Source organism: Gobio gobio (assembly GCF_949357685.1).
Source record: "Gobio gobio genome assembly, chromosome: 6".
NCBI lineage: Eukaryota > Metazoa > Chordata > Actinopteri > Cypriniformes > Gobionidae > Gobio > Gobio gobio.
In genome coordinates, this window is record NC_137102.1 from 53954831 (window position 1) to 53971360 (window position 16530).

The following is a 16530-nucleotide window of genomic DNA, read 5'->3' on the forward strand; positions in this document are numbered from 1 at the left end:
ATGCTGAGGAAATCAATTCAGGAAGAAGTTTTTTTCCCCACTGTTTCTGGAGGACATTGCTATCCATTTAGCAAGGGAATTGCTCAGTCGGTCAGATACAGATTTGCGTTTCAGTTTTTGCTCCAATGTGATTTGAAGATGACATTGACTGCTAGAGTTGGTATCACAGGACGTGCTAGCTCGTACCTCTGGATTAATGTTAACTCCCGGATGCTTTGCATTGATGTGGTACTTTAGAGTCCGGTGATATGCAAATTCCTTGCTGCAGACCACTTTATTTTTATCAACACTTCCATCAGGCCGCTTTTTGTAAGTAAATGTTCCAATCAATGATCCAGGCAGCGCGTTCTCGTCTCCCTCCTTCATTTTTACAGTCGAATGGGGCTCGAGAACAACCCAGGGTCAAAGTTTGACAAATTTTTTCTCAGATTAATTCATCGAAATTAACGCATTATTTTGACAGCCCTACACAGGACTAATCTTCACGGTACTTAAGACCACGATGGAAACGCATACAGCAGCAGGTCTGAGGGAAAAAGAGTTCCTGGAACAATTTGTCCCAGGAACTCTTTTTCCCTCAGACCTGCTGCTGTTCCAATTTGGGTGGAAATGGGGCTATAGATACATTCACCATATTTGTTTTTCTCGGCCTTAAATTACACATTGTTTGGAGGACAGCATTTAGCAGTACAAAATAATGTATTAAATAAATAATTTGTTTTAACACAATAATTTGTATATTTTCCATCCAATTAATCTGAAAAATAATAGTCAGATGAATCAAAAATAATTGTTAGTTGCAACGATGGCGCACCATAGGACTGGACCACTCCGCTGATGAGTCTTGTGTTGATGGTTTCTCCGTTCCTCTCCTTCTCAATCAGCTTCAATACTGCATTTGTGACCTAAGAACAAAGGTAGCAACATTTTTTTTTCTTTTTAAAGTTGAGCACTTTATCTAATATGACATGTTGCCTGTTTCCAATCTTACCTGCTTATTCAGAGGTCGAAACAAACATTCCCTCCACGTCACCAGAGCGAGCTGGAAAAACATCCCCCCACACGCACACAAAACATTCACAAGACAAACATATTATGACATGACCACAAATGGATTGAAATTGTGCTGTAAAGCAGAAGAAAAGCACTCACAGAGTAGATTTCATAGATCCCTTTCCGGCCCTCGTCACACTCCCGGCGCACCCAGTGGCGGTTGAGATAAGCACAGATCCCATTGAGCACTTTACTGGAAAACCTGTAATCCTCCCACTGCTGCGTGTAGAACTTCAGAACGCTCTCGTCCATCAAATCCTCTCCATCCTGAGTGCAACAGTCAAATTAGGGCTGTCAAGCAATTACAATTTTTTATCTAATTACATGATGTGCAGATTAATACAAATTATCTTTTGTGGGCAATTCAAATTTGATGTGCAATTAAAGTCATTGTGTTAAATAAGAAAACCATAGAATAGAAATTAAAAAAAATTGCTTTAGAAAGAATTATTTTGCATGATTCAACATAGAATTTATTACACATATGTTTTTAGGCCATGATATTTTTTCAGAAGCTGCATCTGAATTGGTATTTAGATATATTTATTTACTAATGCTGTCAAAACGATTAATCATGGTTAATTAGCCCATGATTTACTCACCCTCAAGTCATTCAAGGTGTATATGACATACTTCTTTCAGAGGAATAAAATCGGAGTTATATTAAAAAAAAGTCCTGGCTCTTCCAAGCATTATAATGGCAGTGAATTGTGGTTTCGTTTTTACATATTTATTCATGTTAGTTAACATAACGTACTACCTAATGTTAACAAATGCAACTTTGATTTAAAAAATAAACACTGACTAAGTATAATAAAGTATTGTTCATTGCTAGTTAATGCTACAACTACCGTAGTTAAAGGGGTGGTTGATTGCCCCTTTTTGAAAGATGTAAAATAAGTCTTTGATGTCCACAGAGTGTCTTTGTCAAGTTTTAGCTCAAAATACCCCACAGATCATTTTTATAGCATGTTAAATTTTTATAGCATGTTAAATTTTTATAGCATGTTAAATTTGTCACTTTTATGAGGGTGAGCCCTCGAGGATGTGTGTCCCTTTAAATGCAAATGAGCTGCTGCTCATGGGGCGGAGCTCTAAGAACTCCAGTTAGCAGCTCTGATTACCTCATGCAGACAGGCAATGAAACTGTTCAGCCTTTTATGTTCAAACTGGAGTTGGACAATGGCGGATAGACTCAAGAAGAAGTGACAACATGTAGAATGCAACAAGATGTCCCTGAATGGTTAGTTGATTAATTGAATGTAGCCAATGTGGAGTTAACTATCTTCAAGTCATTGACTAGCATATTCTGTCATGATAATCTCACCCCCCTTTGTTGTGTGTTCCCGGGGGCGGGTTTATGTAAATTTCAGGGTTAGTGATGTCACTAATCCGGGAGGAAGCTTGTGTAGTTTCTACCAGCCATTTGTTGTAGTCCTTAAAGGGATAGTTCACCCAAAAATGAAAATTCTGTCATCATTTACTCACCCTCAAGTTGTCCCAAACCTGTATGAGTTTCTTTGCTCGGCTGAACACAAAAGAAGATATTTAGAAGAATGTTTGTAACCAAGTAGAGATACCCCTTTTCCACCAAAGCAGAGCCAGAGCTAGATCGGAGCCAGAGCCTAGTTTTAAATTGGTTCTTTGTGTTTCCACACACAAAGCCCCAGTTCCGAGCCAGGAAAAGTGGTTCTTAAGTAGCACCAAAACATTGCTGGGCTAGAACAGGGCTAGAAGTAAGAACCGATTACGTCAGGCGCTGGGGGCGGGGTCAACAAGACGAACACAAACTTGAGATCCGCCATGTTTGAAATAGCAGCTAATGGAGCTAACAGCTGCTGTTCGTTTGTAATCTCCGTCTATACAAATTACGGCGAACTACATGAATGCGTTGGATTCGCTGTGTTTGCGTTGTGTTTTGATGCCGATGTAGGATCGTAAAGCCATGTGAATGAATAGTAACGCAACGTTTGCATTGTTGATGGAAGGCTTGTTCGCAGCGGTGCTGTGCAGAGACCGATCGCCGTATGATAACGAGTCCAGCGAGAGCATATGACTCCTTATGCTTTTGATTCACTCATGGGTTTTTTTTTCATATCATACGTGGATCGGTCTGCGCAGTGACGATGCGTCTCGAACAAGCCTGGTGTGTGTGTGTTTCCCGCTGCCCAGTGTTGCCAGGTTTTCACAACAAACCCACCCAATTGCTACTCAAAACAATCCCAATCGCGTTCCAGGGGGGGATTCCCCAGTAAAAATCACATTTGGGGGTAAAATATGTGTTTTTTGGCATGGTTGCCTACTAAAATTCGCAATATGGGGCTAAATATCACATAATTGGGGTCGCTTCATCCCGCGGACATGAAAAAACAGCCCGCGACAAAACCACATACTTGGCAACATTGCCGCTGCCTCGCTAGCGTTGCTGAGAGAGATGAGACGTATACAGTGACGTAAGACATAGCTCTGTTGTGGCTCTCAGCAGGTGGAAAAGCAAACCGGTTCTTAGAAGGCTCTCCAGTCGAACCAACTATGAACTGGGACTAGCTCTGGCTCTGAATTAGCTCTAGCACTGCCTTGGTGGAAAAGGGGTAAGAGAGCAACCATTGACTACCATAGTATTTTTTCCCCTACTATGGTAGTCAATGGTTGCTCTATCTGCTTTGTTACAAACATTCTTCAAAATATTTTATTTTGTGTTCTGCAGAACAAAAAAAACCTCAAAGGTTTGGAACAACTTTAGGGTGAGTAAATGATGACAGAATTTACATTTTTGGGTGAACTATTCCTTTAAAAAGCCATTTCTTTAAAAGAAAATAACTCCCTTTGCTTTGAAAGTCATAACTTTACAGATATTTCAACTCAAACAGCAACACTACACACTTACTAAAGTTAAAAAAGTGAAATCATAATCAACCACCCCTTTCTAATGAAACCTTATTGTTAAGTGTTATCAAAATGTTAACAGTCTATAAAATAGAAACATTCTCTCTTAACACAAACCAATTAGAATGGATAACTTCTGTTGAAGTACCATTTCATATTAAAAAAGCTCTACTATATAGACTACAATTCAAAAGTTTGGGGTCTATGCTATTTTTTTTTTTAAATAAATTAATAATTTAATGTAAATAAATAAATGAATGATCAGAAGTAACAGTAAAGTAACATCTATAATTTTGCAAAAAAAAATAAAATAAATGCTGTTCTTTTGAATCCTGGAAAAAAATCAGTTTTCAGAAAAATATTAAACGAATTTCAACACTGATTATAATAGGAAAAGCATCAAATCAGCATATTAAAATGATTTCTGAAGGATCATGTGAAACTGAAGACTGGAGTAATGATGCTGAAAATTCAGCTTTGATCTCAGGAATAAATTACATTTTAAATAATGAATACAAAAATGTTGTAATATTTCATAATATTCCTGTTTTTACTGTATATTTATCAAATAAACACAGCCTTGCTATTAAATAAATATGACCAACCCCAGTATTTTGAATGGTAGATTTTCTGAGCCATACAAAACAACGCATCTTCTCATAATGTACCTTTAGTAAGTTTGTAAGGTAATTCTTCAGAAATTCCTTCAATCTCTTGTAGAGTTCCAGCCCCACGAACTGAGCTCCTCCGGGTGTGGGGGTCTTCTTTGAAGGTTTGGATGGGGGGGCACCAGCACCGCGGGCCTGATTCGACTGATGCACACTAGTGCAATAATTATACACGTGACTGAAAAACAAGGAGTTAAGGGCACAACTGGACGAGTTTTCAGAAACAAACTAGAAATGACGTTAAATTGCAATTGAGGATACGTGTAGAGCTCCATGTAGCGTGACTTGGCCATGCTCTGGCGGGTGTACACCTGCTGTATTCCCGCCCGCAGATCATCCCAGATCTGGTCCAGCCCGATCTGCTTCAGACCGTGAGGGGTCTGGGTCCGGTTAGACGACATCCTCTCTTCCTCTCGGCCCTGCCGCTGTGAGTCTGACGCTCCTCCTGACGTTTGATTGGTTCTTGTGCCTGTCACTCAAGAGCTACTCCTCCATAGGGTCAAGCGGTGAGAGAGGATGAAGAGGGTCGGACCCTCAGGGAACAGCGACAGACAGGAAAGAAACCTGCGAGGAAAAGAGAGATAGATGGACTCACGTACGATTAAATACATTTCGGTAAACGAGTCTCTCAAGAGTAGCTTGTGTCCAAAAAATCTGAGAAAACTAACAGCAACCTGCGAGCAGATGAAGAATCTGCTGATATATCTAAAAAAAAAAAAAACAGCAGCAGTTTTTCCTGGGATAAACATTCCTTGTATGGAATCTACTGTTCATTATATCCTGGGGTTCCCTTCTTGTATCCATGGCAACAACTCAAGGAACAGGAAATATTCCGCTAGGAGCTCTGAGATGCAGTCGGTGCTGTAACCAAGCAAATTAACAGCGTTCTGCCATTAGATCATGACTTACAGTGATTCACTCAGGCAGAACACCACACCTGTGGGACAGCACAACATCTGGACTCAGAATTATTTTCAATAACTTAATTACAAAACCAGACCAAAACAGACGAACATGGTGATTAAATTATACATCCGCTCTAATTGTTTTTGTAGCACAAACATAATAGATAATACATAATAGATGATATCTTACCCATTATATAGATTAATAGATTACCTTTTTTATTATTTCATCTATTAGAGATATAGGCCTAATAGAAAAAATATACATTTATAAAATAAAATGTATATATATCTGGAAAAAATAAATATATATAAATGAAATAAAAGCTATAACAGAATATTATATAATATAAGTCATTAATTATACAATAAACAATTATTTGATCTATTATAACTATAGTGTATAGATTTAAATTGTTAATTGTGATGCAAAAATGCCCGTTAAAACTAATTTTGCAATAACCCAATTGCAAAAAAATCTCCCGTTCAAAAATGTCTATAATATATATATAATTTTTTTATTATAGATAGAATATAATAATCAATACATACAATAAACAATTATTTCTTACAATTTTATCTATTATAGCTATAGTATATAGATTTAAATGGTTCATTTGTGAAGCAAAATTGGGCATTAAAACTCATTTAGCAATAACCTGTTCATGGAAAAAATATTGAAGAAATCAAATATATACAATAAACAAATTATCATTATATATATATATATAGATTTAATAGAATAATAATAATCATTAATACACAAACAATTATTATATCTATAGTATAGATTTAAAATGCTAATTTTCCAATTACCTGTGCATGAAAAAAATAATACAATTATGTATGTATGTCAATGTCATATATATATCTATATTAAAACATACATGCATACATACATAATTGTAGAATTAGCATTTTAAATATATACTATAGATATATTAATTGTTTGTGTATTAATGATTATTATTCTATTAATCTATAATAGATTATAAGATGTATTTATATATATATATATATATATATATATATATATATATATATATATATATATATATATATATATATATATATATATATATATATAGCAATTATTACCTGTTCATGAAACTCAGTCAAAAAAAGCAGAAAAGATACTTTGTTCTGTCCTGATTTTCCATCTCTGAACACTTCCGATCACTGCTAAACTCATCTGATTTCAGATCTCTCCACATCTCTGCTGAACTATAACAATCCCCTCATTTGAATGATCCCCCTCCTGGTGTTTTCGAGAGCCTGTTTACAATGAATGCGAGCGACATGTCAAAACTGGAGAACTGGCTTCATTTCAATGCGAGAGATTTGGTTTTGTCGGTCGCTCGTAGAGCATCATGTAACTACAACCATATCAGAGCGCCAGCGAGGGCGATTCGCTTGTTTCCAATTACCGCTGTGCTCGTGCTTTAAAGTAATTCCTGTGTTACCGTATACAGGTCACTCCTTCCATCCAAAAACACCACACAGAATTAAAAGTTGCTTAAATGTGTGTGCTTCAGGCAAACACAATCTGACTGATGAGGCCTCGCCTCAAAACACACCACAGATACTCTGTAAACACGTATATATTCGTTAATACAAGTCATGAGAAGATAAGCACACAATGCAGAAGGAATTATGGTGTTAGTATATTAATCATCGCCTATAACTGTGTGTGTTTGTGTTCAGGATTAAAGCTAAAGCTAACGGCTAATCTCGCGCTCTTACCATCATCCAGAAAGAACGACAAACGTACACATGAATCTCCAACACCACTCCGGATCCTGATTAACAATATCCCCTTTTATATATCAGACGCGTATGTGGCAATCTTTATTTCTACTTGAAAATAAAAAGAACAACGCCGAAACAACGAACACAGAAAAAAACTCCGTCAGCGCGTGCTCACGGAAACACTGTCCCCCCGGAAACAGAGACACACTCCGTCAGCGTGCGCGCCGCTCGAAAACAGCGGCTGTGCTCGAAGGTTCCGCGCTAGTTTTTTGTGTCATACCAATTACGTTATCTAATAATTAAACGAATAACTGATTATTACGGTCTTTGACCGCACATATACTTTAATACCGTATATATTAGTATTTACTACACGTTGTTAATTTATACTACAGCATACTTTAGTATTAACTATAGGCTACACTGTAAAAATAATACACTACCGTATATCTACTCAATAAAATTGTGGCAACAAATGACAAGCAATATTATTAATTAAATGCAACAAATAAGAATTGAGTTACATTTAATCAAATGAATTCCTTAAAAGTCAACCATTTAAAACAAGTAACTGCAAATAGCACACACAAGAACTACAACAGACTTCAGCCACAGCCTTAGATGAAATCAACTGAAAAGACATGACATCTCTCTTATTACAAACAAAACTTTATCCCAAAAGTTTATTTGATGAAATAAATAACTTTATTTATGTCATGGACTACTGTAACGCCTTATACAGTGGCTTACCTACCAAAACTATACCCACATGAAAAAATACTATAGTAAATTATAGTAAAATTACTCTAGTAAATACTATACTGTTTTTGAACCATACTATAGTAAATATACTACAGTAAATTAACAAAGTGTAGTAAATACTATAAAATACAACAATATACTACAATTTACTGTAGTATCTTTATTATAGTATGGTTCAAAAACACTATAGTATTTACTATAGTATGGTTCAAAAACACTATAGTATTTACTAGAGTAATTTTACTGTAATTTTACTATAGTATACTATAATATATACTATCGTATTTTTTTCATGTGGGTACATCACCTTCAAATGGTGCAAAACTCAGCTGCTCGAGCCCTTACATTTAACAAAAAATCTGCACATATCACTCCCATCCTCAACCAACTTCACTGGCTTCCTGTGGCCAGTCGTATCCAGTTTAAACTGCTAGTTTTGGTCTATAAAGCAAGTCATGGCCCCACACCCCAATACCTGGCTGAGTTAGTGCAACCATATGTTCCTGCCCGGACCCTCAGATCTAGCAATGATAACTTGCTTGTTGTACCCAAGTATGGTCTACTGTGGGTGGTAGGGCTTTTAGTGTTATTGGCCCTAAGCTATGGAATAAGCTGTCCCTGAATCTTCGTACCACACCTACTCTCCAGAGACATTTAACTTAAAACTCATCTTTTAAGATCACTCATCTATGCTTACATTTACATAAGCCAAAGCGACTTACAGTGCCCTTATTGCAGGAGCAACATGGAGTAAAGTGCCTTGCTCAAGGACACACTGGTGGTGACCACTGGGATCGAACCAGCAACCTTCTGCATATCAGTTCCATGGTTTAACCCACTGGACCACCATCTCACATCTATGTTCAGTAAATAATAATTTTTCTCTCTACTTCTCTGCCTTCAAGTGATCCCATACTTTTCATTTTATGTTACATGACTTCTTTATTGTATTTAATGTTCTCTTTGATTCTATAACTTCTTATGTTAATTGTCTGTAGTTGTTTGTTGTCTCCATCTGCTTGTTTATTTGTAATAATTGGATCATTGGATTGTACTCTTGAACTATATTGTGAAGCGACCTTGGGTTCTTGAAAGGCAGTATTAAAAAATAAACATATTATTATTATTATTTGTCTACAGTTCTTGTTGAGAATTAACCGAGTGAACATCTAAACAGATATTGATGTTTTATTGGAAATGTTTGATCACCATTATGGTGATCATTGTTCCCTTTACTTGGGCAGTGTTTAGCAGTCTTAAGGAATTAATTTGATTAATTCTAACCCAATTTCCAACTTATTTGTTGAATTTAATTACTAATATTGCTTGTAATCTGTTGCCACAATTTAGATATAGGTAGATATAGTGTTTTTCTTTTTTTTTTTTTTTTTTACAGTGTGGTAAATTGTTAAACTATAGTAAATAGTACAATTTACTGTAGTATTTACTATAGTATGGTTCGAAAACACTATAGTAACTACTAAACTACTATAGTATTTACTAGAGTGATTTTACTGTAATAGATCAAATCATTATTAAAAATATACATCAGTTTGTCATCCAATGGTCAGTATAACTTTAATTTGAAAAATTGCTTTTAATTTTCACTAAGATGTGCTATCCATCATGAATGGAATCATGTGTTATTTTGTATACATCTATCAAATATTACATTACATAACCATGGTACCACCACAGTACATTTTCGAAAGGATCCAAAATAAAGAGTTTACTCAAATTTTGTGATGTAAAAACTTCCACCCAGATCATTTACTGACAGCCATTTGTTGCAAGAAATCTTGACTAACATTATCAGCAGACGTTAGATTATAAAAGGTGAGGTATTTGTCCTCTTTAAGATTAACATGAACTATTAGGATCTCATTAACAACACAATAAAGTCATAATGAGAGGACTATATTAAAAAACTGCTTTGTCATTCATTCCCTAAAAATAAAAAAAATCATGCTCTTATTTGTTACAAAAACAGTCCAGTACTTTATTGAGATTTGCGATGTGTTCATTATTGGAGAGTCAGTTTCTTTACAACCCTCAACATGAAATGACATTCCATTTTATGATGAGCATCATCTTATCATCTTATAAGCGTTTTCGATGAAGAAAAACAGAACAAATGAATTGCATTACGTCATAATAAAACCACAAAGTAATTCTGATGTGACACTGACAAACCTTAATAAATATGCAATTGTGATCATACTGGTAATGCATGGAGACAATTTCAAACACGTCAATTAATGAAACAACTCAAAACATACAGAAAGCAACATTATTAGTGCTTCATTAGAAACCAGGTTTTGTTATCTATCGGATGGTTGAATAATACTCTTGTTAGTGGATTCACATGAGCAGAGAGGGCAAACTCTTATGAGACCATGGTAATTAATTGCCAAAAATACAGAAATGCTCCTTTGCGTAATTCAAACATAGTTAAGAAATAAAAATTACTTAACCAAGCACAACGAAGACAATATTAAAAATGGTTTGTACATAAATGTTGTGCTGCTGAGGCTGATTTCAAATAAGCAGTGCCTTAAACTGCAAACACACACACACACAAAAGTAACCTTTCTCCTATATTAACATGTAAGAGCCATCGAATCCGTCACAAAATCCATGCTTGGCCAAGAAACCTTTGAGGCACATTAAAAGACATCGGAGCAAATGGATCATTCGTTATCTTTTACTACTGAACACATCTGAACTAAAATCTCTATCTAGAGCTTTCGTGTTTTAAAGAGCATTCTCCTTATAAAAACCCTCTAAACTGCCTGTCATGTTTTCCAGAGGTTGAACAAGCACTTATGGAGAAACAGATAAATAACACTGAATTTACGATGAGATACAAAAGTGCTGCATTAACATTGATGAATGATTCAGAAATGCCATTGGCGGATGACCATGCTACAATATATTATTGTCCTGAAGATGCTGACAACAAAATGTTAAATACAATCAAATGTCATTATCGGAAACGTAATTGTGCATTCTGTACTCATTCCGTTTTGTGCTATTGGAGTATTTGGTGCATTCGTGTTTGCTGAACACACATCAAATGCAGTTGTTAACAGACCGGTATTGCAATGATAAAAATGCATCAGTTGTCGTTGTTTTTTTAAACTGTCGTCCATTGAATATTCCTGTCATGAATGCATGAGATGAAGTTGATCTTACAGAAGTCCTTGTGCTGTACTCGCTTACATACAAAATAATTACAGAACAGACATGCCAGTCAGTGCACAGACATGCCAAGTGTCCATTTCACATCGGCTACTCGGAAACTCTTGCCCTTTACGTATCCGTGTCAGAGAATGAAGCCCCTCCCAGGGTGTGTGGCTAAATGAACCACTCCTTCTTGCTCTCGTCGATGGTCTCTGTGAAGGCGGGGTCATTGACGATGATGGCTGCGTCGGCGCAGTCGGCAGACTCCGCCCCCTTGGCCTCGTTCGTGTGGTAGGAGCCCTTGTGACGGAACAAATGACGCACCAGAAACACCAGCGTGCAGAGGATGGTGAAAATCACCACTGCGATGATGCCTACGCGAGAGAGAAAGATATTCAAATCATGATTGTTCGTAAAAATGAATCAGCGTTGAAATATATTTAGAAATATTCTACACCAATGATAAGATGTCAAAGCCTATGAAAAATAATCTACAAAAGTATACAAATATACTTGGATATTACACATTGGTTGGTTGTATTTACATTTATTGCCATCATATTCTATTGAAAGGTTCAAAAAAAGGTTCAAACATTCACAGATGCTCCAGAAAGAAAACACGATGCATTAAGAGCTCGGACGTACCGACGAATTGGGATCACTTCTGGGAGCCCCTATCAGCTTCGAGCTATCTAGAACCGGCCAATGAACAATTGGCGTGCGAGATTTGCATCTCGCGCTCCGCCCCGCGCCGCGGGTATAAACAGGAAGCGAGAGCGAATGCACGCTGTCATTCACTTCGGAGCCACACGGCAGATGAAGAGGACTCTCAACGCAAGACTGCTTGAGTTTATCGCTGCTATCAGCAAGCTTTATTTAGAAGACCGGAGAATCCAGGAAACGCGTGTTGGAGAGACGGCACATTCCAGCGGGATCCGCGCTGACTCATCGGCTGCCTCTGCAAGCAGAGAAAAACTGCTGTTTTAACAGCAACAGCAAATCCTGTTGGTCTGGTTGGGCGTTTTTCCTGCTGAGTACAGGCACGGGCTGCACAACAATCCCGTGCGCTGTCGCGTTTCCCCCTGAGTGCTTCAGCACAAGAGCGTTTCCTCACAAAAAGAGTTCACGGGTGACGTGCCGTCCTTTTCAGGATGTCTTACCACCCGTGCGTTTCTGGATGCGGTCGTTCCCTGTCCCCTGCTGACGGTCACAATCGCTGTCTCACGTGTTTGGGCATACAGCACGTTGAGGCGGCGTTTGTGGATAGTTCATGTTCCCACTGCGGGAACATGACTATCGCGGAGCTTAGATCGAGACTCTCCTACCTCCGGGCTGGGGGAGTCCCCTTAACCCATCCCACGAACCAGGGCTGCCCCTAACCCGGGTTGACCTGCTTCTTTGGATGGCCAGGGTGATCTGAGGATCACGTTTAGGGCAAACCCGCCGAGTCAATCTCCGCAGGCCCCTATTCCCTCTGCTCCGCAGCCGGTAGAGCCTCCAGGAGAACCCGCTGGACCCTCCCACGGGAGACCAGTGGTGACTTTTGGAGCTCCAGCAGATGAACAGATGTCAATCGCTGCATCGGAGGGGGAGTTTCAGTCCTCGGGGGATGAAGGTTCAGTCGTACTGCCTCCCTCTGGGAGAGTGGCAACGGCTGCACCGGACCCTGAGATGGCTGCTATGCTTTCCCGGGCCGCCGGAAGGGTTGGGCTCGAGTGGAACCCTCCACCGTGTCCCGAACCCTCTAGGTTGGACGATTGGTTCCTCGGGGTGGGTCGCGCTGGTTCTCAGCGTCCCGCCCCGACACCTTTCTTCCCGGAGGTGCATGAGGAGCTCACGAGGTCGTGGAAGGCACCTTTTTCTGCCAGAAACCGGCCGAGTGACTCCTCCCCCCTCACTACTCTCGACGGCGGACCAGCCAAGGGTTACGTGGGGATCCCGCCAGTGGAGCGCGCCGTCGCGATGCAACTGTGTCCGGCGACCGCCTCTAACTGGCGCGGTGACCCGCGTCTCCCGTCCCGGGCCTGTAAGTTCTCTTCCAGTCTGACTGGGAAGGCTTACAAGGCCTGCGGGCAGGCTGCGTCCGCCTTGCATGGCATGGCGCTGCTTCAGGTCCACCAGGCCCAAGCGCTCCTTGACATGCACGAGGGTAGGCCTGACCCAGAGCTCCTCCGGGAGCTCCGGACGGCGACGGACCTCGCCCTCCGGGCGACGAAAGTCACCGCCCGTTCCATTGGTCAGGCGATGTCCACGCTTGTGGTCCAGGAGCGTCATCTCTGGCTCAACCTGGCTGATATGAGGGAGACCGATAAATATCGGTTCCTGGACTCCCCCATCTCGTCAGCTGGGTTGTTCGGCGACGCGGTCGAGAGCTTCGCCCAGCAGTTCTCGGCCGCCCAGAAGCAGACGGAGGCGATCAAGCACATCCTGCTGCTGCCTCCACCCCGCCGCCGGCGGCAGCGCCTCCGACTACTCGTCGCCGAGGACGTCCACCCGCCGCCGCCTCCGCCCCCGCCAAGGCACCGCAGCAGCCTTCCACCAGCCGACGGCGTGGGGCCGGCCGTGGGAAGGATGTCCAGCCCGCTCAGGCCGCTGCCAAGCCAGGTGGCAAGCGTCGTCGCAAGCGACCCTGAGACGGGCCACCCAGAGATGGAGGAAACTGCTCGGAGGGAGATGGCTGCAGCACCACTCCTTCCCCCGGAGGAGGGCCGGGGGAGAATCTTTTGTTTGTCTGTTCCGCCGCTGGCCCCAGTGCCAGCGGCACCCAAAACATCAATAAAAGAGCAGTTTCCAATATCTCTGGGTGCCAAGAGAGCGCGCTTGACGGTGGTCGACGCTCCCATGCCTCGCCACCCTCAAGTACCTCTCCCTTCGCCAGCAGGGGACGCCGGCTGTCGGGACGCACACAAGCGGCCTCCCCACACTCGCACGTCCCCTCCGCGGATGCAGGTAAGTGTTGCACAGCACACTCAGATCCCGCTTCGGGCCGCTCCCATGCCGTCCGTGCCGGATCCCTGCGTTCCGCCTCGCTGCCCCGCTGCGGGTACGTCTGTGGTGCCGATGGTCCCCCTTGCTCGGAGTCTGGGAGCCTGGCTAGCGCTTCCCAGCCCGTCTCGGTGGCTCATCCGTACCATCAGACTCGGCTATGCGATTCAGTTCGCCCGGCGTCCCCCCAAGTTCAGGGGCGTTCACTTCACGACTGTAGTGGAGGCGAACGCCCCCGTGCTCAGGGCGGAGATCGCTGTCCTACTGGCGAAGGACGCGATAGAGCCGGTCCCTCAAGCCGATATGAGGTCCGGGTTCTACAGCCCCTACTTCATTGTACCCAAGAAAGGCGGCGGGTTACGACCGATCTTGGATCTGCGATTCCTGAACCGGTCCCTTCACAGGCTGCCGTTCACGATGTTAACGCAGAGGCGCATCTTCAGGTGCATCCGTCCCCGAGATTGGTTTGCAGCGATAGACCTGAAGGACGCGTACTTTCATGTCTCGATTCTTCCTCGACACCGGCCCTTTCTGCGCTTCGCGTTCGAGGGACGGGCATATCAGTACCGCGTCTTACCCTTCGGCCTGTCCCTGTCGCCCCGCGTCTTTACGAAGGTTGCGGAGGCGGCCATTGCTCCCATGAGAGAGCATGGCGTTCGCATCCTCAACTACCTCGACGACTGGCTGATCCTTGCCCAGTCGCGAGAGCAGTTGTGCGAACACAGGGACAAGGTGCTCAGTCACCTCAGCCAGTTGGGACTTCGGGTCAACTGGGAGAAGAGCAAACTCTGCCCCACGCAGAGGATCTCTTTTCTCGGTATGGAGATAGACTCGGTCGCCATGACTGCGCGCCTCACCGAGGAGCACGTCCAGTCGGTGTTGAACTGCCTGAATTCGTTCAGAGGCAGGACAGCGGTTCCACTGAAACATTTTCAGAGGCTCCTGGGGCATATGGCATCCGCAGCCGCAGTAACGCCGCTCGGATTGCTTCATATGAGACCGCTTCAACGCTGGCTACACGATCGAGTCCCGAGATGGGCGTGGCACAGCGGTTCCCTCCGCGTCCAAGTGACTCCGAGGTGCCGCCAAACCTTCGGCCCGTGGTCGGACCCTCTGTTTCTCCGGGCGGGAGTACCCCTAGAACAAGTGTCCAGGCACTCCGTTGTCTCCACGGATGCCTCATCCACGGGTTGGGGTGCCACGTACAACGGGCTTGCAGTTTCGGGTCTGTGGACGGGGCCTCAACTGCAATGGCATATCAATTGCCTCGAGTTGTTAGCAGTTCGTCTTGCACTCAGCCGCTTCAAAGTTCCGCTCAGAGGCAAGCACGTTCTGGTCCGGATGGACAACACTGCGGCCGTAGCGTACATCAACAAACAGGGTGGTCTACGCTCCCGTCGCATGTCGCAACTCGCCCGCCATCTCCTCTTATGGAGTCAGAAGCATCTGAGGTCGCTTCGTGCCGTTCACATTCCGGGCCTGCTCAATCGTGCGGCCGACGAGCTGTCACGTCAGCAGGTACTTCCGGGAGAATGGCGACTCCATCCCCAGGCGGTCCAGCTAATCTGGAGTCGTTTCGGGGCCGCACAGGTAGACCTGTTTGCCTCCCCAGAGACGACCCACTGTCAGTGGTTTTATTCCTTGACCGAGGGGACCCTCGGGTCGGATGCCCTGGCCCACAGCTGGCCCCGGGAAGAACGCAAGTATGCGTTTCCCCCAGTGAGCCTTCTTGCGCAGACACTGTGCAAAGTCAGGGAGGACGAGGAGCAGGTCCTGTTGGTCGCTCCGTATTGGCCCAACCGGACTTGGTTCCCGGAACTAGTGCTCCTCGCGACAGCACCTCCCTGGCCCATTCCTCTGAGACAGGACCTCCTGACTCAGAGACGGGGCACCCTATGGCACCCGCGTCCGGACCTCTGGAAACTCCATGTTTGGTCCCTGGACGGGACACGGAGGTTCTAGGTGACCTACCGCAAGCGGTAGTTGACACCATCACTTCCGCTAGAGCCCCCTCTACGAGGCGCCTCTATGCGTTGAAGTGGAACCTGTTCGTCGACTGGTGCTCTTCTCGCCGAGAAGACCCCCGAAGATGTTCGATCGTTTCTGTGCTTACCTTTCTACAGGATGGGTTGGAGCGAAGGCTAATCACGCTAATCATGAGCTCGTAGATGGAAAATCTCTAGGTAAGCACGATCTGATCGTCAGGTTCCTTAGGGGAGCGAGGAGATTAAATCCTCCTCGTCCTCCCTCTATACCCTCTTGGGACTTAGCTCTGGTGCTAACTGCACTACAGAGAGAACCCTTTGAGCCTCTGCAGTCAGCTGAGTTGAAAATACTGT

General features: G+C 43.0%; 2 protein-coding genes across 3 annotated transcripts in view; both read right to left on the bottom strand.

The window, feature by feature from the left end:
- The window catches only part of cul1a (cullin 1a), a 31293-nt gene extending 23783 nt beyond the window's left edge, over positions 1-7510 (bottom strand). Inside the window, exons 1-7 of one of the 2 annotated variants that reach the window (XM_079818619.1) lie at positions 7256-7497; positions 6611-6787; positions 4869-5171; positions 4608-4785; positions 1153-1320; positions 992-1042; positions 815-905 (exon numbers count right to left, since the gene is read on the bottom strand). In XM_079818619.1, coding sequence (XP_079674745.1) covers positions 815-905; positions 992-1042; positions 1153-1320; positions 4608-4785; positions 4869-5008 — 628 coding nt within the window. In that variant the 5' untranslated portion in view covers positions 5009-5171; positions 6611-6787; positions 7256-7497. Of the gene's footprint in view, positions 1-814; positions 906-991; positions 1043-1152; positions 1321-4607; positions 4786-4868; positions 5172-6610; positions 6788-7255 lie in introns of both variants that reach the window. The other variant, XM_079818618.1, reaches the window with a different exon arrangement.
- Positions 7511-10003: 2493 nt separating this feature from the next.
- cntnap2b (contactin associated protein 2b) overlaps positions 10004-16530 on the bottom strand; it is a gene marked incomplete at its 5' end in the record, with an annotated part of 82569 nt that continues 76042 nt past the window's right edge. The window contains one exon of the mRNA XM_079818634.1: positions 10004-11580. Within this exon, the coding sequence (XP_079674760.1) occupies positions 11381-11580 (200 nt within the window). The 3' untranslated portion in view covers positions 10004-11380. The remainder of the gene's footprint in view (positions 11581-16530) is intronic.